Source organism: Triticum urartu, chromosome 2 (genome assembly GCF_003073215.2).
Source record: "Triticum urartu cultivar G1812 chromosome 2, Tu2.1, whole genome shotgun sequence".
Lineage (NCBI taxonomy): Eukaryota > Viridiplantae > Streptophyta > Magnoliopsida > Poales > Poaceae > Triticum > Triticum urartu.
The window spans coordinates 103,349,443-103,372,076 of record NC_053023.1 but is presented as its reverse complement, the minus strand read 5'-3'; the positions used below and the strand labels follow the sequence as shown (position 1 = coordinate 103,372,076).

The window sequence follows — 22,634 nt, the reverse complement described above, 5'->3', positions numbered from 1 at the left end:
GTTCAAAGAATTTCAGAGTGAAGTTGAAAATCATCGTAACAAGAAAATAAAGTTTCTACGATCTGATCGTGGAGGAGAATATTTGAGTTACGAGTTTGGTGTACATTTGAAAAATTGTGGAATAGTTTCGCAACTCACGCCACCCGGAACACCACAGCGTAATGGTGTGTCCGAACGTCGTAATCGTACTTTACTAGATATGGTGCGATCTTTGATGTCTCTTACTGATTTACCGCTATCGTTTTGGGGTTATGCTTTAGAGACGGCCGCATTCACGTTAAATAGGGCACCATCAAAATCCGTTGAGACGACGCCTTATGAACTGTGGTTTGGCAAGAAACCAAAGTTGTCGTTTCTTAAAGTTTGGGGCTGCGATGCTTATGTGAAAAAGCTTCAACCTGATAAGCTCGAACCCAAATCGAAGAAATGTGTCTTGATAGGATACCCAAAGGAGACTGTTGGGTACACCTTCTATCACAGATCCGAAGGCAAGACATTCGTTGCTAAGAATGGATCCTTTCTAGAGAAGGAGTTTCTCTCGAAAGAAGTGAGTGGGAGGAAAGTAGAACTTGACGAGGTAACTGTACCTGCTCCTTTATTGGAAAGTAGTACATCACAGAAAACTGTTTCTGCGACACCTACACCAATAAGTGAGGAAGCTAATGATGATGATCATGAAACTTCAGATCAAGATACTACTGAACCTCGTAGATCAACCAGAGTAAGATCCGCGCCAGAGTGGTACGGTAATCCTGTTCTGGAAATCATGCTACTAGATCATGATGAACCTACGAACTATGAAGAAGCGATGGTGAGCCCAGATTCCGCAAAGTGGCTTGAAGCCATGAAATCTGAGATGGGATCCATGTATGAGAACAAAGTATGGACTTTGGTTGACTTGCCCGATGATCGGCAAGCAATTGAGAATAAATGGATCTTCAAGAAGAAGACTGACGTTGATGGTAATGTTACTGTCTACAAAGCTCGACTTGTCGCAAAAGGTTTTCGACAAGTTCAAGGGGTTGACTACGATGAGACCTTCTCACCCGTAGCGATGCTTAAGTCTGTCCGAATCATGTTAGCAATTGCCGCATTTTATGATTATGAAATTTGGCAGATGGATGTCAAAACTGCATTCCTGAATGGATTTCTGGAAGAAGAGTTATATATGATGCAACCGGAAGGTTTTGTCGATCCAAAGGGAGCTAACAAAGTGTGCAAGCTCCAGCGATCCATTTATGGACTGGTGCAAGCCTCTCGGAGTTGGAATAAACGTTTTGATAGTGTGATCAAAGCATTTGGTTTTATACAAACTTTCGGAGAAGCCTGTATTTACAAGAAAGTGAGTGGGAGCTCTGTAGCATTTCTGATATTATATGTGGATGACATATTGCTGATTGGAAATGATATAGAATTTCTGGAAAGCATAAAGGGATACTTGAATAAGAGTTTTTCAATGAAAGACCTCGGTGAAGCTGCTTACATATTAGGCATAAAGATCTATAGAGATAGATCAAGACGCTTAATTGGACTTTCACAAAGCACATACCTTCACAAGATTTTGAAGAAGTTCAAAATGGATCAAGCAAAGAAAGGGTTCTTGCCTGTGTTACAAGGTGTGAAGTTGAGTCAGACTCAATGCCCGACCACTGCAGAAGATAGAGAGAAAATGAAAGATGTTCCCTATGCTTCAGCCATAGCCTCTATCATGTATGCAATGCTGTGTACCAGACCTGATGTGTGTCTTGCTATAAGTTTAGCAGGGAGGTACCAAAGTAATCAAGGAGTGGATCACTGGACAGCGGTCAAGAACATCCTGAAATACCTGAAAAGGACTAAGGATATGTTTCTCGTATATGGAGGTGACAAAGAGCTCACCGTAAAAGGTTACGTTGATGCAAGTTTTGACACTGATCCGGACGATTCTAAATCGCAAACCGGATACGTGTTTACATTAAACAGTGGAGCTGTCAGTTGGTGCAGTTCTAAACAAAGCGTTGTAGCGGGATCTACATGTGAAGCGGAGTACATAGCTGCTTCGGAAGCAGCGAACGAAGGAGTCTGGATGAAGGAGTTCATATCCGATCTAGGTGTCATACCTAGTGCATCGGGTCCAATGAAAATCTTTTGTGACAATACTAGTGCAATTGCCTTGGCAAAGGAATCCAGATTTCACAAAAGGACCAAACACATCAAGAGACGCTTCAATTCCATCCGGGATCTAGTCCAGGTGGGAGACATAGAGATTTGCAAGATACATACGGATCTGAATGTTGCAGACCCGTTGACTAAGCCTCTTCCACGAGCAAAACATGATCAGCACCAAAGCTCCATGGGTGTTAGAATCATTACAGTGTAATCTAGATTATTGACTCTAGTGCAAGTGGGAGACTGAAGGAAATATGCCCCTAGAGGCAATAATAAAGTTATTATTTATTTCCTTATATCATGATAAATGTTTATTATTCATGCTAGAATTGTATTAACCGGAAACATAATACATGTGTGAATACATAGACAAACAGAGTGTCACTAGTATGCCTCTACTTGACTAGCTCGTTAATCAAAGATGGTTATGTTTCCTAACCATGAACAAAGAGTTGTTATTTGATTAACGAGGTCACATCATTAGTTGTGATCTGATTGACATGACCCATTCCATTAGCTTAGCACCCGATCGCGTTTAGTATGTTGCTATTGCTTTTCTTCATGACTTATACATGTTCCTATGACTATGAGATTATGCAACTCCCGTTTACCGGAGGAACAATTTGTGTGCTACCAAACGTCACAACGTAAATGGGTGATTATAAAGGAGCTCTACAGGTGTCTCCAAAGGTAGATGTTGGGTTGGCGTATTTCGAGATTAGGATTTGTCACTCCTATTGTCGGAGAGGTATCTCTGGGGCCCTCTCGGTAATGCACATCACATAAGCCTTGCAAGCATTGCAACTAATGAGTTAGTAGCGAGATGATGTATTACAGAACGAGTAAAGAGACTTGCCAGTAACGAGATTGAACTAGGTATTGGATACCGACGATCGAATCTCGGGCAAGTAACATACCGATGACAAAGGGAACAACGTTTGTTATTATGCGATCTGACCGATAAAGATCTTCGTAGAATATGTAGGAGCCAATATGGGCATCCAGGTCCCGCTATTGGTTATTGACCGGAGACGTGTCTCGGTCATGTCTACATTGTTCTCGAACCGTAGGGTCTGCACGCTTAACGTTACGATGACAGTTATTATGAGTTTATGCATTTTGATGTACCGAATGTTGTTCGGAGTCCCGGATGTGATCACGGACATGACGAGGAGTCTCGAAATGGTCGAGACATAAGGATTGATATATTGGAAACCTATATTTGTGTTGGGGAACGTTGCAGAAAACAAAAAATTTCCTACTCGTTTCACCAAGATCCATCTAGGAGTCCATCTAGCAACGAGTGATTAGATGCATCTACGTACCTTGTAGATCGCGAGCGGAAGCGTTCAAAGAACGGGGATGATGTAGTCGAACACGACGTGATCCAAATCACCGAAGATCTTAGCACCGAACGGACGATGCCTCCGCGTTCAACACACGTACGGAACGGATGACGTCTCCTCCTTTCTTGATCCAGCAAGGGGGAAGGAGAGGTTGATGAAGATCCAGCAACACGACGGCGTGGTGGTGGATGCAGGGCGTCACAGTAGCAGGGCTTCGCCTATACTACGAGAGAGAGACGTAACGGGGAGAGAGGGAGGCGCCAGGGGCTGAGGTATGAAGTCCTCCCTCTCCTCAACTATATATAGGAGGGCCAAGGGGGGTGGTGCGCCAGCCTAGGAGATCCAATCTCCTAGGTGCGGCGGCCAGGGGAGGTTTCCCTCCCCCCAAGGCACTTAGGGGTGCCTTCCACTAGTGGGACTCCTCCCATATGGAAACCCTAGGCGCATGGGCCTATAGGGGCTGGTGCCCTTGGCCCATATAGGCCAAGGCGCACCCCCTATAGCCCATGTGGACCCCCCGGGCAGGTGGCCCCACCCTGTGGGCCCCCGGGACCCCTCCGGTGGTCCCGGTACAATACCGATAACCCCGAAACTTGTCCCGATGGCCGAAACAGCACTTCCTATATATAATTCTTTACCTCCGGACCATTCCGGAACTCCTCGTGACGTCCGGGATCTCATCCGGGACTCCGAACAACATTTGGGTTACTGCATATACATATCTTCACAACCCTAGCGTCACCGAACCTTAAGTGTGTAGACCCTACGGGTTCGGGAGACAAGCAGACATGACCGTGACGACTCTCCGGTCAATAACCAACAGCGGGATCTGGATACCCATGTTGGCTCCCACATGCTCCACGATGATCTCATCGGATGAACCACGATGTCGAGGATTTAATCAACCCCGTATACAATTCCCTTTGTCAATCGGTATGTTACTTGCTCGAGACTCGATCGTTGGTATCCCAATACCTTGTTCAGTCTCGTTACCGGCAAGTCACTTTACTCGTACCATAATGCATGATCCCGTGATCAATCACTTGGTCACCTTGAGCTCATAATGATGATCCATTACCGAGTGGGCCCAGTGATACCTCTCCGTTATATGGAGTGACAAATCCCAGTCTCGATCCGTGTCAACCCAACAGACACTTTCGGAGATACCTATAGTGCACCTTTATAGTCACCCAGTTACGTTGTGACGTTTGATACACCCAAAGCACTCTTACGGTATTCGGGAGTTACACGATCTCATGGTCAAAGGAAAAGATACTTGACATTGGAAAAGCTCTAGCAAACGAACTACACGATCTTGTGCTATGCTTAGGATTAGGTCTTGTCCATCACATCATTCTCCTAATGATGTGATCCCGTTATCAATGACATCCAATGTCCATAGCCAGGAAACCATGACTATCTGTTGATCAACGAGCTAGTCAACTAGAGGCTCACTAGGGACATATTATGGTCTATGTATTCACACGTGTATTACGATTTCCGGATAATACAGTTATAGCATGAATAAAGACAATTATCATGATCAAAGAAATATAATAATAATACATTTATTATTGCCTCTAGGGCATATTTCCAACAGTCTCCCACTTGCACTAGAGTCAATAATCTAGTTACATTGTAATGAATCGAACACCCATGGAATTCTGGTGTTGATCATGTTTTGCCCTAGGGAGAGGTTTAGTCAACGGATCTGCCATATTCAGGTCCGTATGTACTTTGCAAATCTCTATGTCTCCATCTTGAACATTTTCACGAATGGAGTTGAAGCGACGCTTGATGTGCCTTGTCTTCTTGTGAAACCTGGGCTCCTTGGCAAGTGCAATAGCTCCAGTGTTGTCACAAAAGAGTTTGATTGGTCCCGACGCATTGGGTATGACTCCTAGGTCGGTGATGAACTCCTTCACCCATATTGCTTCATGTGCTGCCTCCGAGGCTGCCATGTACTCCGCTTCACATGTAGATCCCGCCACGACGCTCTGTTTGCAACTGCACCAGCTCACTGCTCCACCATTCAACATATACACGTATCCGGTTTGTGACTTAGAGTCATCCAGATCTGTGTCGAAGCTAGCGTCGACGTAACCCTTTACGACGAGCTCTTCGTCACCTCCATAAACGAGAAACATTTCCTTAGTCCTTTTCAGGTACTTCAGGATATTCTTGACCGTTGTCCAGTGTTCCTTGCCGGGATTACTTTTGTACCTTCCTACTAAACTTACGGCAAGGTTTACATCAGGTCTGGTACATAGCATGGCATACATAATAGAACCTATGGCTGATGCATAGGGGATGATGCTCATCTCTTCTATATCTTCTGTCGTGGTCGGACATTGAGCTGAGCTCAATTTCATACCTTGCAAAACAGGCAAGAACCCTTTCTTGGACTGATCCATTTTGAACTTCTTCAAAATCTTATCAAGGTATGTGCTTTGTGAAAGACCTATGAGGCGTCCTGATCTATCTCTATAGATCTTGATGCCCAATATATAAGCAGCTTCTCCAAGGTCCTTCATTGAAAAACTCCTATTCAAGTAGGCCTTGATGCTGTCCAAGAGTTCTATATCATTTCCCATCAAAAGTATGTCATCTACATATAGTATGAGAAATGCTACAGAGCTCCCACTCACTTTCTTGTAAACGCAGGCTTCTCCATAAGTCTGTGTAAACCCAAACGCTTTGATCATCTCATCAAAGCAAATGTTCCAACTCCGAGATGCTTGCACCAGCCCATAAATCGAGCGTTGGAGCTTGCACACCTTGTTAGCATTCTGAGGATCGACAAAACCTTCCGGCTGCATCATATATAACTCTTCCTTAAGGAAACCATTAAGGAATGCCGTTTTGACGTCCATTTGCCATATTTCATAATCGTAGAATGCGGCAATTGCTAACATGATTCGGACGGACTTTAGCTTCGCTACCAGTGATAAAGTCTCATCGTAGTCAATTCCTTGAACTTGTCGATAACCCTTAGCGACAAGCCGAGCTTTATAGATGGTCACATTACCATCCGCGTCTGTCTTCTTCTTGAAGATCCATTTATTTTCTATGGCTCGCCGTTCAACGGGCAAGTCAGTCAAAGTCCATACTTCGTTTTCATACATGGATCCTATCTCGGATTTCATGGCTTCTAGCCATTTGTCGGAATCTGGGCCTGCCATCGCTTCTTCATAGTTCGAAGGTTCACCATTGTCAAACAACATGATTTCCAAGACAGGGTTGCCGTACCACTCTGGTGCGGAACGTGTCCTTGTGGACCTTCGAATTTCAGTAGGAGCTTGATCAGAAGTATCTTGATCATCATCAATAACTTCCTCTCTAGTCGGTGCAGGCGCCTCAGGAACATTTTCTTGAGTTGCGCCATTTTCCGATTCAAGAGGTAATACTTCATCAAGTTCTACTTTCCTCCCACTTACTTCTTTCGAGAGAAACTCTTTCTCTAGAAAGGATCCATTCCTGGCAACAAAGATCTTGCCTTCGGATCTGAGGTAGAAGGTATACCCAGCAGTTTCTTTAGGGTATCCTATGAAGACGCATTTTTCCGACTTGGGTTCGAGCTTTTCAGGTTGAAGTTTCTTGACATAAGCATCGCATCCCCAAATTTTAGAAACGACAGCTTAGGTTTCTTCCCAAACCATAATTCATACGGTGTCGTCTCAACGGATTTTGACGGAGCCCTATTTAAAGTGAATCCGGCAGTCTCTAAAGCATAGCCCCAAAAAGATAGCGGTAAATCGGTAAGAGACATCATAGATCGCACCATATCTAATAGAGTGCGATTACGACGTTCGGACACACCGTTACGCTGAGGTGTTCCAGGCGGCGTGAGTTGTGAAATTATTCCACATTTTCTTAAGTGTGTGCCAAATTCGTGACTCAAGTATTCTCCTCCACGATCTGATCGTAGAAACTTGATTTTCCTGTCACGTTGATTTTCAACCTCACTCTGAAATTCCTTAAACTTTTCAAAGGTTTCAGACTTGTGTTTCATTAAGTAGACATACCCATATCTACTCAAGTCATCAGTGAGGGTGAGAACATAACGATAGCCACCGCGAGCCTCAACACTCATTGGACCGCACACATCAGTATGTATGATTTCCAATAAGTTGGTTGCTCGCTCCATTGTTCCTGAGAACGGAGTCTTGGTCATTTTTCCCATGAGGCATGGTTCGCACGTGTCAAATGATTCATAATCAAGAGACTCTAAAAGTCCATCTGCATGGAGCTTCTTCATGCGTTTGACACCTATGTGACCAAGGCGGCAGTGCCACAAGTATGTGGGACTACCATTATCAACCTTACATCTTTTGGTACTTACACTATGAACATGTGTAGTAATACGCTCGAGATTCATTAAGAATAAACCATTGACAATCGGAGCATGACCATAAAACATATCTCTCATATAAATAGAACAACCATTATTCTCGGATTTAAATGAGTAGCCATCTCGTATTAAACAAGATCCTGATACAATGTTCATGCTCAAACATGGCACTAAATAACAATTATTGAGGTTTATAACTAATCCCGTAGGTAAATGTAGAGGTAGCATGCCGACGCCGATCACATCGACCTTGGAACCATTCCCGACGTGCATCGTCACCTCGTCCTTCTCCAGTTTCCGTTTATTCCGCAGCTCCTGTGGTGAGTTACAAATATGAGTAATGGCACCGGTATCAAATACCCAGGAGTTACTACGAGTACTGGTAAGGTACACATCAATTACATGTATATCAAATATACCTTTGGCCTTCTTCTCCGCTAAGTATTTGGGGCAGTTCCGCTTCCAGTGACCCTTCCCTTTGCAATAAAAGCACTCTGTCTCAGGCTTGGGTCCATTCTTTGACTTCTTCCCGACAGCTTGCTTGCCGGGCGCAGCAACTTCCTTGCCGTCCTTCTTGAAGTTCTTTTTACCCTTGCCCTTCTTGAACTTAGTGGTTTTATTCATCATCAACACTTGATGTTCCTTCTTGACTTCTACCTCTGCTGATTTCAGCATAGCAAATACTTCAGGAATGGTCTTTACCATCCCCTGCATATTGAAGTTCATCACAAAGCTCTTGTAGCTTGGTGGAAGCGACTGGAGGATTCTGTCAATGACCGCGTCATCCGGGAGATTAACTCCCAGCTGAGTCAAGTGGTTATGTAACCCAGACATAGTGAGTATGTGCTCACTGACAGAACTATTTTCCTCCATCTTACAGCTGAAGAACTTATCGGAGACTTCATATCTCTCGATCCGGGCATGAGCTTGGAAAACCATTTTTAGCTCTTCGAACATCTCATATGCTCCATGTCTCTCAAAACGCTTTTGGAGCCCCGGCTCTAAGCTGTAAAGCATGCCGCACTGAACGAGGGAGTAGTCATCAGTACGTGTCTGCCAAGCGTTCATAGCGTCTTGGTTCTGTGGGACGGGTGGATCACCTAGCGGTGCTTGTAGGACATAATCTTTCTTGGCAGCTATGAGGATGATCCTCAGGTTCCGGACCCAGTCCGTATAGTTGCTGCCATCGTCTTTCAGCTTGGTTTTCTCTAGGAACGCGTTGAAATTGAATACAATGTTGGCCATTTGATCTACAGGACATATTGTAATGATTTTAGACTAAGTTCATGATAATTAAGTTCATCTAATCAAATTATTAATGAACTCCCACTCAGATTAGACATCCCTCTAGTCATCTAAGTGTTACACGACCCGAGTCGACTAAGCCGTGTCCGATTAACACGTGAGACGGACTAGTCATCGTCGGTGAACATCTTCATGTTGATCGTATCTTCCATACGACTCGTGTTCGACCTTTCGGTCTCTGTGTTCCGAGGCCATGTCTGTACATGCTAGGCTCGTCAAGTTAACCCTAAGTGTTTTTGCATGTGTAAAACTGTCTTACACCCGTTGTATGTGAACGAAAGGATCTATCACACCCGATTAACACGTGATGCTTCGAAACGACGAACTGTAGCAATGGTGCACAGTTAGGGGAGAACACTTCTTGAAATTGTTGTAAGGGATCATCTTATTCACTACCGTCGTTCTAAGTAAACAAGATGCAAAACATGATAAACATCACATGCAATCAAATAATAATAGTGACATGATATGGCCAATATCACATAGCTCCTTTGATCTCCATCTTGGGGCTCCATGATCATCCTGTCACCGTCATACTCATCGACATGTAAGTTGTGATTCCTTGTATAATAGCATGAACATCTCATACATCACATATCGATCATTCATCATTCATCACAACTTTGGCCATATCATATCACAAAGCACTTGCTGCAAAAACAAGTTAGATGTCCTCTAATTGTTGCTGCAGGTTTTACGTGGCTAAAGTAGGGTTCTAATCAAGAACGTTTTCTTACCTACGTGAAAGCCACAACGTGATTTGTCAACTTCTATTTACCCTTCATAAGGACCCTGTTCATCGAATCTGCTCCAACTAAAGTAGGAGAGACAGACACCCGCCAGCCACCTTATGCAACTTGTGCATGTTTGTCGGTGGAACCGGTCTCACGTAAGCATACGTGTAAGGTTGGTCCGGGCCGCTTCATCCCACAATTCCGTTGAAGCAAGATAAGACTAGTAGCGGCAAGAAAGTTGACAACATCAACGCCCACAACAAATTGTGTTCTACTCGTGCAAGAGAACTACGCATAGACCTAGCTCATGATGCCACTGTTGGGGAACGTTGCAGAAAACAAAAATTTTCCTACTCATTTCACCAAGATCCATCTAGGAGTTCATCTAGCAACGAGTGATTAGATGCATCTACGTACCTTGTAGATCGCGAGCAGAAGCGTTCAAAGAACGGGGATGATGTAGTCGAACACGACGTGATCCAAATCACTGAAGATCTTAGCACCGAACGGACGATGCCTCCGCGTTCAACACACGTACGGAACGGATGACGTCTCCTCCTTTCTTGATCCAGCAAGGGGGAAGGAGAGGTTGATGAAGATCCAGCAACACGACGGCGTGGTGGTGGATGCAGGGCGTCACAGTAGCAGGGCTTCGCCTATACTACGAGAGAGAGACATAACGGGGAGAGAGGGAGGCGCCAGGGGCTGAGGTATGAAGTCCTCCCTCTCCTCAACTATATATAGGAGGGCCAAGGGGGGGGGTGCGCCAGCCTAGGAGATCCAATCTCCTAGGTGCGACGGCCAGGGGAGGTTTCCCTCCCCCCAAAGGCACTTAGCGGTGCCTTCCACTAGTGGGACTCCTCCCATATGGAAACCCTAGGCGCATGGGCCTATAGGGGCTGGTGCCCTTGGCCCATATAGGCCAAGGCGCACCCCCTATAGCCCATGTGGACCCCCCGGGCAGGTGGCCCCACCCTGTGGGCCCCCGGGACCCCTCCGGTGGTCCCGGTACAATACCGATAACCCCGAAACTTGTCCCGATGGCCGAAACAGCACTTCCTATATATAATTCTTTACCTCCGGACCATTCCGGAACTCCTCGTGACGTCCGGGATCTCATCCGGGACTCCGAACAACATTCGGGTTACTTACATATCTTCACAACCCTAGCGTCACCGAACCTTAAGTGTGTAGACCCTACGGGTTCGGGAGACAAGCAGACATGACCGAGACGACTCTCCGGTCAATAACCAACAGCGGGATATGGATACCCATGTTGGATCCCACATGCTCCACGATGATCTCATCGGATGAACCACGATGTCGAGGATTTAATCAACCCCGTATACAATTCCCTTTGTCAATCGGTATGTTACTTGCCCGAGACTCGATCGTTGGTATCCCAATACCTTGTTCAGTCTCGTTACCGGCAAGTCACTTTACTCATACCGTAATGCATGATCCCGTGATCAACCACTTGGTCACCTTGAGCTCATAATGATGATGCATTACCGAGTGGGCCCAGTGATACCTCTTCGTTATATGGAGTGACAAATCCCAGTCTCGATCCGTGTCAACCCAACAGACACTTTCGGAGATACCTGTAGTGCACCTTTGTAGTCACCCAGTTATGTTGTGACATTTGATACACCCAAAGCACTCTTACGGTATCCGGGAGTTACACGATCTCATGGTCAAAGGAAAAGATACTTGACATTGGAAAAGCTCTAGCAAACGAACTACACGATCTTGTACTATGCTTAGGATTAGGTCTTGTCCATCACATCATTCTCCTAATGATGTGATCCCGTTATCAATGACATCCAATGTCCATAGCCAGGAAACCATGACTATCTGTTGATCAATGAGCTAGTCAACTAGAGGCTCACTAGGGACATATTATGGTCTATGTATTCACACGTGTATTACGATTTCCGGATAATACAGTTATAGCATGAATAAAGACAATTATCATGATCAAAGAAATATAATAATAATAATACTTTTATTATTTCCTCTAGGGCATATTTCCAACAATTTGGATATCGGAAGTGTTCCGGGTGAAATCGGGATTTTACTGGATTACCGGGAGGTTACCGGAACCCCCCGGGAGCCATATGGGCCTTCATGGGCCTTAGTGGAAAGGAGAAAGGGGCAGCCCAAGGTGGCCGTGCGCCTCCCCCTTCCCCTAGTCCTATTAGGACTAGGAGAGGTGGCCGGCCCCCCTCTCTCTCTTTCCCCCCTTGAGGATTCCTATTCCAACTAGGATTGGGGGGGATCCTACTCCCAGAGGGAGTAGGACTCCTCCTGGCGCGCCCCAAGGCTGGCCGCACCTCTCCCCCCTTGCTCCTTTATATACAGGGGCAGGGGGCACCTCTAGACACACAATTGATCCCCGTGATCGTTCCATAGCCGTGTGCGGTGCCCCCTGCCACCATATTCCACCTCGATCATATTGTAGCGGTGCTTAGGCGAAGCCCTGCGACGGTAGAACATCAAGATTGTCACCACGCCGTCGTGCTAACGGAACTCTTCCCCGACGCTTTGCTGGATCGGAGCCCGGGGATCGTCATCGAGCTGTACGTGTGCTAAGAACTCCGAGGTACCGGAGTAACGGTGCTTGGATCGGTCGGATCGGGAAAACGTACGACTACTTCCTCTACGTTGTGTGATCGTTTCCGCAGTCGGTCTGCGTTGGTACGTAGGCAACACTCTCCCCTCTCGTTGCTGTGCATCACCATGATCTTGCGTGTGCGTAGGAAAATTTTGAAATTACTACGTTCCCCAACATATGGCTCTCTCAAAAGGTGTGTACAGCAAGGATGATTGTGGCATACTAACAAACAAAGACACAAATAACACAGCTCCAAGTAAATTACCGATGGAAGTGGACGAAAGAGGGGATGCCTTCCGGGGCATCCCCAAGCTTTGACTTTTTGGTGTCCTTGGATTATCCTGGGAGTTCCATGGGCATCCCCAAGCTTAGGCTCTTGCCTCTCCTTGTTCCATGATCCATCAAAAGAATTCACCCAAAACTTGAAAACTTCACAACACAAAACTCAAAATAGAAAACTCGTGAGCTCCGTTAGCGAAGGAAAACAAAAGACCACTTCAAGGTACTGTAATGAACTCATTCTTTATTTATATTGGTGTTAAACCTACTGCATTCCAACTTCTCTATTGATTATAAACTATTTTACTAGCCATAGATTCATCAAAATAAGCAAACAACACATGAAAAACAGAATCTGTCAAAAAACAGAACAGTCTGTAGTAATCTGTAGCTAGCGCAAAATCTGGAACCCCAAAAATTCTAAAATAAATTTATGGACGTGAGTAATTTATCTATTAATCATCTGCAAAAATAATTAACTAAATAACACTCTTCAAATAAAAATGACAGCAGTTCTCGTGAGCACTAAAGTTTCTGTTTTTTACAGCAAGTTCAACAAGACTTTCCCCAAGTCTTCCCAACGGTTCTACTTGGCACAAACACTAATTAAACACAAAAAACACAACCAAAACAGAGGATAAATAATTTATTTATTACTAAACAAGAGAAAAAGGGAAGGAATAAAAATAAAATTGGGTTGCCTCCCAACAAGCGCTATCGTTTAACGCCCCTAGTTAGGCATAACAAGCAAGGATAGATCTAGGTATTGCCATCTTTGGTAGGCAATCCATAAGTGGCTCTCATGATAGTTTCATATGGTAATTTTATTTTATTTCTTGGAAAGTGTTCCATGCCCTTTTTTAATGGAAATTGAAATCTAATATTCCCCTCCTTCATATCAATAATCGCACCAACCGTTCTAAGGAAAGGTCTACCAAGAATAATAGGGCAAGAAGGATTGCAATCTATATCAAGAACAATGAAATCTACGGGCACATAATTCCTATTTGCAACAATAAGAACATCATTAATTCTTTCCATAGGTTTCTTAATAGTGGAATCCGCAAGATGCAAGTTTACAGAGAAATCATCAAAATTACGGAAATCTAGTAAATCACACAAAGTCTTGGGAATAGTAGAGACACTAGCACCCAAATCACACAAAGCATAAAACTCATGATCTTTAATTTTAATTTTAATAGTTGGTTCCCACTCATCATAGAGTTTTCTAGGGATAGAAACTTTCAACTCAAGTTTTTCTTCATAAGATTGCATCAAGGCATCAACAATATGTTCGGTGAAGGCTTTATTTCGACTATAAGCATGTGGAGAATTTAGCATGGATTGCAACAAGGAAATACAATCAATCAAAGAGCAACTTTCATAATTAAATTCCTTGAAATCCAATATAGTGGGTTTAGCAACATCTAGATTTTTATTTCTTTCAATCCCACTTTCATCAATTTCATCATTAAGATCTAAATACTCTGAATTTTTAGAACGCCTTCTAGGTAAAGGAATATCATATTCAGTTTCATCAAGATTCATATTGCAAAATAAAGATTTAATTGGAGACACATCAATAACTTTTAGATCTTCATCTTGATTTTCATAGGAACTGGAAGAACATGCTTTAATAAAGGCATCTTTGGAAGCACACATCCTAGCGGTTCTTTCCTTACACTCATCAATTGAAATTCTCATGGCTTTTAGAGACTCATTAATATCATGCTTAGGTGGAATAGATCTAAGTTTCAAAGCATCAACATCAAGAGCAATTCTATCAACGTTCCTAGCCAAATCATCAATCTTAAGCAATTTTTCTTCAATCATAGCATTAAAATTCTTTTGTGAAGAAATAAATTCTTTAATATTAGATTCAAAATTAGAGGGCATCTTATTATAATTTCCATAAGAGTTGTTGTAGGAATTCCCATAATTATTATAAGGATTACTAGGATATGGCCTAGGATTAAAATTCCCTCTATAAGCGTTGTTACCAAAATTATTCCTACCAACAAAATTCACATCCATAGATTCATTGTTATTCTCAATCAAAGTAGACAAAGGCATATCATTAGGATCAGAAGAAACACTCTTAGTAGCAAATAATTTCATAAGTTCATCCATCTTTCCACTCAACACATTAATTTCTTCTATCGCATGCACTTTTTTATTAGAAGTTCTTTCAGTATGCCATAGAGAATAATTAAACATAATATTATCTAGGAGTTTAGTAGCATCTCCTAAAGTGATTTCCATAAAAGTGCCTCCCGCGGCCGAATCTAAAAGATTTCTAGAAGCAAAATTCAATCCGGCATAAAAATTTTGTATAATCATCCACAAATTCAAACCATGAGTAGGGCAATTACGTATCATTAATTTCATTCTCTCCCAAGCTTGTGCAACATGTTCATGATCAAGTTGTTTAAAGTTCATTATATCGTTTCTAAGAGAGATGATCTTAGCGGGAGGAAAATACTTAGAGATAAAAGCATCTTTGCACTTGTTCCATGAATCAATATTATTCTTAGGCAAAGACAAAAACCAAGCTTTAGCACGATCTCTAAGCGAAAAAGGAAATAGCTTCAATTTAATGACATAATTATTGACATCTTTTTTCTTTTGCATATCACATAAATCAATGAAGCTATTCAGATGAGTAGCGGCATCTTCACTAGGAAGGCCGGCGAATTGATCTTTCATAACAAGATTCAACAAAGCAGTATTAATTTCACAAGATTCAGCATCGGTAAGAGGAGCAATCGGAGTGCTAAGGAAATCATTATTATTGGTATTGGTGAAGTCACACAATTTGGTAGTATCTTGAGCCATCGCGACAAACAAGCAATCTAACACACAAGCAAACAAAAGCAAATGGGCAAAAAGAGGCAAATAGAGAGGGAGGATAGAGAGAGAGGGCGAATAAAACGGCAAGGGTGAATTCGGGGGAGAGGAAAACGAGAGGCAAATGGCAAATAATGTAATGCGAGAGATAGGGATTGTGATGGGTACTTGGTATATTGACTTTTTGCGTAGACTCCCCGGCAACGGCGCCAGAAATTCTTCTTGCTACGTCTTGAGCTTGCGTTGGTTTTCCCCGAAGAGGAAGGGATGATGCAGCAGAGTAGCGTAAGTATTTCCCTCAGTTTTTGAGAACCAAGGTATCAATCCAGTAGGAGCCCACGCTCAAGTCCCTCGTACCTGCACAAAGCGATAGCTACTCGCAACCAACGTGATTAGGAGTTGTCAAGCCCTTCACGGTCACTTACTAGAGTGAGATCTGATAGATATAATTTTTTTGATATTTTTGATATAAAGATGCAAAGTAAAAAGTAAAGACAAAGTAAAAAAGCAAAACAATATTAACGTGATGGAGATTGATATGATGAGAATAGACCCGGGGGCCATAGGTTTCACTAGTGGGTTCTCTCAAGAGCATAAGTATTCTACGGTGGGTGAACAAATTACTGTTGAGCAATTGACAGAATTGAGCATAGTTATGAGAATATCTAGGCATGATCATGTATATAGGCATCACGTCCGTGACAAGTAGATCGAAACGATTCTGCATCTACTACTATTACTCCACTCATCGACCGCTATCCAGCATGCATCTAGAGTATTAAGTTAAAAACAGAGTAACGCCTTAAGCAAGATGACATGATGTAGAGAGATGAATTCATGCAATATGAAATAAACCCCATCTTGTTATCCTCGATGGCAATGATACAATACGTGCCTTGTTGCCCCTTCTGTCATTGGGTAAGGACACCGCAAGATCAAACCCAAAGCTAAGCGCTTCTCCCATGGCAAGAACTACCAATCTAGTTGGCCAAACCAAACGGATAATTCGAAGAGACTTGCAAAGATAACCAATCATACATAAAAGAATTCAGAGAAGATTCAAATATTATTCATAGATAGACTTGATCATAAACCCACAATTCATCGATCTCAACAAACACACCACAAAAAGAAGATTACATCGAATAGATCTCCACAAGAGAGGGGGAGAACTTTGTATTGAGATTCAAAGAGAGAGAAGAAGCCATCTAGCTACTAACTATGGACCCGAAGGTCTGAGGTAAACTACTCACACTTCATCGGAGAGGCTATGATGATGTAGAAGCCCTCTGTGATGACGGCCCACTCTTCCGGCGGAGCTCCGGAACAGGCCCCAAGATGGGATCTCGTGGATACAGAAAGTTGCGGCAGTGGAATTAGGTTTTTGACTCCTGTTCTGATCGTTTGGGGGTACGTGTGTATATATAGGAGGAAGGAGTACGTCGGTGGAGCACCGAGGGGCCCACGAGGCAGGGGGCGCGCCCTAGGGAGGGCGCCCCCCACCCTTTTGACTTTCATTTTACGAAGAGAAGTTTCCCCGGAGGGAAGTTTCCCCGGCAGAACAGCTCCGCCAGAGCCCTTGATTGGTTCCGCCAAGGTTCCGCCTCGTGGCGGTGGAGTTTCGTCCGAGGAGATGGCTTATGATTTTTTCCTCATCGAAAGACTTCATATAGCAGAAGATAGCCATCGGAGGGCCACCAGGGGGCCCACGAGGTAGGGGGCGCGTCCCCCACCCTCGTGGGCAGGGTGTGGCCCCCTGGTGAACTTCTTGCGCTCGGTATTTTTTATATATTTTGAAAACGTCTTCCGTGAAGTTTCAGGACTTTTGGAGATGTGCAGAACATGTCTCTAATATTTGCTACTTTTCTAGCTCAGAATCCCAGCTGTCGGCATTCTCCCTCTTTATGTAAACCTTATAAAATAAGAGAGAATAGGCATAAGTATTGTGACATAATGTGTAATAACAACCCATAATGCAATAAATATCGATATAAAAGCATGATGCAAAATGGACGTATCAGCGTGTAGGAGCAAGCATTGCAGCAACGTGAGCGGTGGCGTCGTCGGTCTAGGGCGACGGGCGATGGTGCTGCCATGGCTGCGATGTGCCGCAGGAAAAAGAAAAAAGAGGAGAAGAACAAGTGACTCAATGTTTTCTGCAGGAAAGAGATACGGGATGAAAGGATAAGGGGGGAGTGAGATAGGCGGCTCGTTGGACTTCTTCGTCATCTTCACCCAGCCTGCCCACCACGACAATGCGGTGCGTGATACGTCTCCAACGTATCTATAATTTTTGATTGTTCCATGCTATATTATATTCTGTTTTGGACATTATTGGGCTTTATTATAAACTTTTATATTATTTTTGGGACTAACCTATTAACAGGAAGCCCAGCCCAGAATTGCTGATTTTGCCTATTTCAGAGTTTCGTAGAGAAAGAATATCAAACGGAGTCCAAATGGAATGAAACCTTCGGGAACGTGATTTTTGGAACGAACGTGATCCAGAGGACTTGGACCCTACGTCAAGAAAGCTACCAGGAAGGCACAAGGTAGGGGGCACCTACCCTCCCCCCAGGCGCGCCCTCCACCCTCATGGGGCCCATGTTGCTTCACCGACGTACTTCTTCCTCCTATATATACCTACGTACCCCCAAACCATCAGATATGGAGCCAAAAACCTAATTCCACCGCCGCAACCTTCTGTACCCGTGAGATCCCATCTTGGGGCCTTTTCCGGAGCTCCGCCGGAGGGGGCATCGATCACGGAGGGCTTCTACATCAACACCATAGCCTCTCCAATGATGTGCGAGTAGTTTACCTCAGACCTTCAGGTCCATAGTTATTAGCTAGATGGCTTCTTCTCCCTCTTTGGATCTTAATACAAAGTTCTCCACGATTCTCGTGGAGATCTATTCGATGCAATCTTCTTTTGCGGTGTGTTTGTTGAGACCGATAAATTATGGGTTTATGATCAAGTTTATCTATGAACAATATTTGAATCTTCTCTAAATTCTTTTATGTATGATTGGTTGTCTTTGCAAGTCTCTTCGAATTATCAGTTTGGTTTGGCCTACTAGATTGCTCTTTCTTGCAATGGGAGAAGTGCTTAGCTTTGGGTTCAATCTTGCGGTGTCCTTTCCCAGTGACAGTAGGGCAGCAAGGCACGTATTGTATTGTTGCCATCGAGGATAACAAGATAGGGTTTATATCATATTGCATGAGTTTATCCCTCTACATCATTTCATCTTACTTAAAGCGTTACTTTGTTCCTTTGAACTTAATACTCTAGTTGCATGCTGGATAGCGGTCGATGTGTAGAGTAATAATAGTAGATGCAGGCAGGAGTCGGTCTACTTGTCTCGGACGTGATGCCTATATACATGATCATACCTAGATATTCTCATAACTATGCTCAATTCTGTCAACTGTTCAACAGTAATTTGTTTACCCACCGTAATACTTATGCTCTCGAGAGAAGCCACTAGTGAAATCTATGGGCCCCGGGTTTTTTTCCATCATATTAATCTCCCGTCAACAAGCTATTTCTGGTGCCGTTTTTATTTCGCTTTATTTACTTTGCATCTTTATCATAAAAATACCAAAAATATTATCTTATCATATCTATCAGATCTCACTTTCGTAAGTTACCGTAAAGGGATTGACAACCCCTTTATTGCGTTGGTTGCGAGGATTTTATTTGTTTGTGTAGGTGCGAGGGACTCGTGCATGGCCTCCTACTGGATTGATACCTTGGTTCTCAAAAACTGAAGGAAATAATTACGCTATTTTGCTGCATCACCCTTTCCTTTTCAAGAGAAAACCAACGCAGTGCTCAAGAGGTAGCAAAAAAGAGAAACTCAGATGTGAATAGTCTACAGAGAACCATTCGCGAACTATTCATAAAAGATTTCTCTTTTTGGCTTCTCGATGTATATTTCGAATTTTGATCTGAATTTTTTAGGGGTTATCTTACTATGTGATGTGAACATGCATGATTTTTTTCAGATTTTTTCGCAATGTTTAAATTTAAATTCCAGCCGCAAGGCACACGGTAACATGCAAATGTGCCTGTCACCAGATCTCTGTCCCGCCATGGGAGCCCTCTCTTCAGTATGACGAGCGAGGCAGACGGAAAAAGGGAAATGATGTGTGGAGGAGCCGGCCGACGCGACACAAGCACAACGCAACATCTCTTTTCAACCGGTTGAATCAGAGCAATTCCCAAGCGATTTTCAGTATTTGTATACCACAAACACTAAGTAAGCTAGCTTTATTAATTGAAATATTAAAGTAATGCTTACAAAAGTTTCAAAATGATTTTCATTTTATTTTATTTTTTGGTAAAGATTTTTCAATAGTTTCACTCTATCTGCAATATACAAAAAATAGCAATATTTTACAAAAAAATCAGAAACGGGGATTTCGATAATTTCATAAACATGAAATCTTATCTCGCAAATATCGAAACACATTTCTTAAAATATTTTCATGAATACGGAGAGCACAAATTTCAATATTCCATAAACACAAATCCATAGTTAACTAATTTACAATCATGAATGTCAATAATTTCACGAACTCAGTAGTCCCATTCCAGTTACATTGTGGTACCATTCACAGATTTCACAATTTTCACAAATCATGTTACCATTCCAGTGATATATGTCACAAGTATCAATTTCGAAAATCTGATCACCATTTCAGTGATATATCATAAGTTTCATTTTTCTAATACTAGCACATATGCCCGTGCGTTGCAACAGGAGAGATACTTTTTGCAAGAAGCATCAGGCGAGATAATTGGTGTGTCCATCAAAACGGTCGCCGCAACGGTGGGGCGACAGAGCGAGGATCTGCGATGTTCTCGCGGGTCATGTTTGGTCGACGACATCTGAATAGTGATCGGGTTGGTTCGAATGGCGGCCACCACCAAACTCATGCCTTTTTTTCTTCGAGTCCGTCTCTGAGGTTGTGGTTGCCTTTTCACTTTGTGGCTTCACGACGACTTCGGGGCATAGTTGCTTCGAGCACTCTCTTGTACGATGGTGTAACTGGATGGATTACTAATTACAATGAATCAAGTTTCATTAGCATAATCAGCACAGCACATAACCAGGTAGTCCTTGCTTTACCAGGGTGTATTCTCTTTACTTATTTTAGCGCTCATTTGCCCATATATTTTCATCAAAGCCAAATCAGCATATTCTTTTTTATCGGCATGTGCCCATAATTTCTTTTAATTATAGCCAACCAACATAGACCCGGCCCATGATGGCCCACCCGACCCAACATATATTCCTCCTCGTCTGCTTGCCAAATCAAACCCTAGCCTCTTCATTCCACTCCCCTTCACTACCCAAGCTCTCGTCTGGTCTTCTCCGGCATGGCAGGCAGCGGATCCAAGTTCTTCACCTCCAGACCCGTCGACCCCTAGCTCATCCCATGCGGCCCCAAGGAGGAGATGGTTGTCCGGCTTGCGCTCTGCCGTTCCCGGGAGGAGGCCCGTGCGAGGCGGCGCTCAGACTCCTTTTATCGGGAATTCATCATCTATCTGACGTCCACAGACACCTTTCAATTTTCAGGCTCCGACGAGAAAGAGTAGGACATGAGAGACGGCGCCTTGAGTCTCGTGAGCCGGCTCGTGTCCCATGCCCTACTCTACCTTGCCGGTGACCGGACCATCACTCTAAGAAGCGCAGCCGGTCGCCGGACATGGACATGGCAAAACTGGGCGAGCTCCGCTGAGATTAGGTTTCACGTTTCATGTAATAACATGAATTTAAGATTTCTAATTTAAGATATCTAATTATAGAATCAAATATTTGAGACTGCCGACACGCGATGTTTGAGAGGTCGGATTTAAGTCTGATTGTAGATGCTCCAATGGTATCGGCCGTGAGATGATTCGTATCAGGAGGCTAGACCGGCGGGCACAATAGGCTGATGCACTAACCTTTTGACATCTGACACGACATGGCACGGCCCGGTTCATTTGTTTTACTTTTACCAAAGCAGCTGCGTGTACGTGCCGCGACACGTGTCCCGGAAGTCGGCAGCCTCGCTCGGCGACCTGTCCTCTCCAACCGCCGCACGTACGTGGTGCCTCACGTGTCCGCCCCAGCGATCAAAACTCCCACCCAACACCACCACGTACGGTCCGACCGTCCGAGCCAATCCAGGAGCGCCGCCGAGCCCTCCTCCCTCCCGTCCCGATCATTTCTCTCCGCCACCACCACCAGCCGCAAAAAAAAATGTGCGGAAAGGGCCGGAACAACGGGCTCGCGTCGCCGGCGGGGACAAGCGGCACGGCGACCGCCATCGTCGCCCTCGCGTCGCTGCTCCTCGCGGCCTCGGTCGTCGTCTTCCTCGTGTCGCCGCCGGCGCCGGCGGCGGACGAGAAGCCCCCCGAGCCGGTGGAGCTCGCCATCGGCGTCGCCGGGCACGAGGGCTGGCTGGACGCGCTCCGGGCGTGGGCCAAGCTGGCGTGCCTCAAGCTCCGCCCGCTCGAGCCAAGGTACATATCGTGCTCTCTTCTTTCTTTCTCCGTGCACGGGTCCAAGCACGCGTGCCCTCATCTCATGGCGTGTTGGTTACTTGTTTTTGCGTGGCGGCTGATGAAGGTGTGATCTGAGGAGCTCGGGGTCGATGAAGAAGGCGGCCAAGCAGAGCCTGGCGATGGGCAAGGAGGCCGTGGAGCAGACGGCGGTGTCGGCGGCGAGGGCCGCCGAGGAGACCATCGGGAGGACCACCGAGAAGGTGCGGAGGAAGGTCTCCCCGTCGCCGTCGACGTCGTCGGCGCCACTCGCCGATGGAGACCTGTGATCTGCATGCAGGTCGACGCAAGCGCCAAAATTTTCCGAGCTGCATCCCTCCACTTTATGTTACCTGTAAGCTGTAGCTTTCTACTAGTGCGAGAAGAAAAGATGGCCCCCTCGGCGATATGTATGCGTATGAATATCCTGCGATTCTGTTTTTCTCTGTACCCTGCTTGTGAATATGAGACGGTC

General features: G+C 44.4%; 1 protein-coding gene across 1 annotated transcript; it reads left to right on the top strand.

The window, feature by feature from the left end:
• The first annotated feature begins 21,760 nt into the window (after nucleotides 1–21,760).
• LOC125536152 lies at nucleotides 21,761–22,601 on the top strand. Its single transcript, XM_048699301.1, has 2 exons — nucleotides 21,761–22,141; nucleotides 22,248–22,601. The coding sequence occupies exons 1-2, from the start codon at nucleotides 21,879–21,881 to the stop codon at nucleotides 22,447–22,449; spliced, it is 465 nt and encodes a 154-aa protein (XP_048555258.1). The 5' UTR covers nucleotides 21,761–21,878; the 3' UTR covers nucleotides 22,450–22,601.
• The last annotated feature ends 33 nt before the right edge of the window (nucleotides 22,602–22,634 follow it).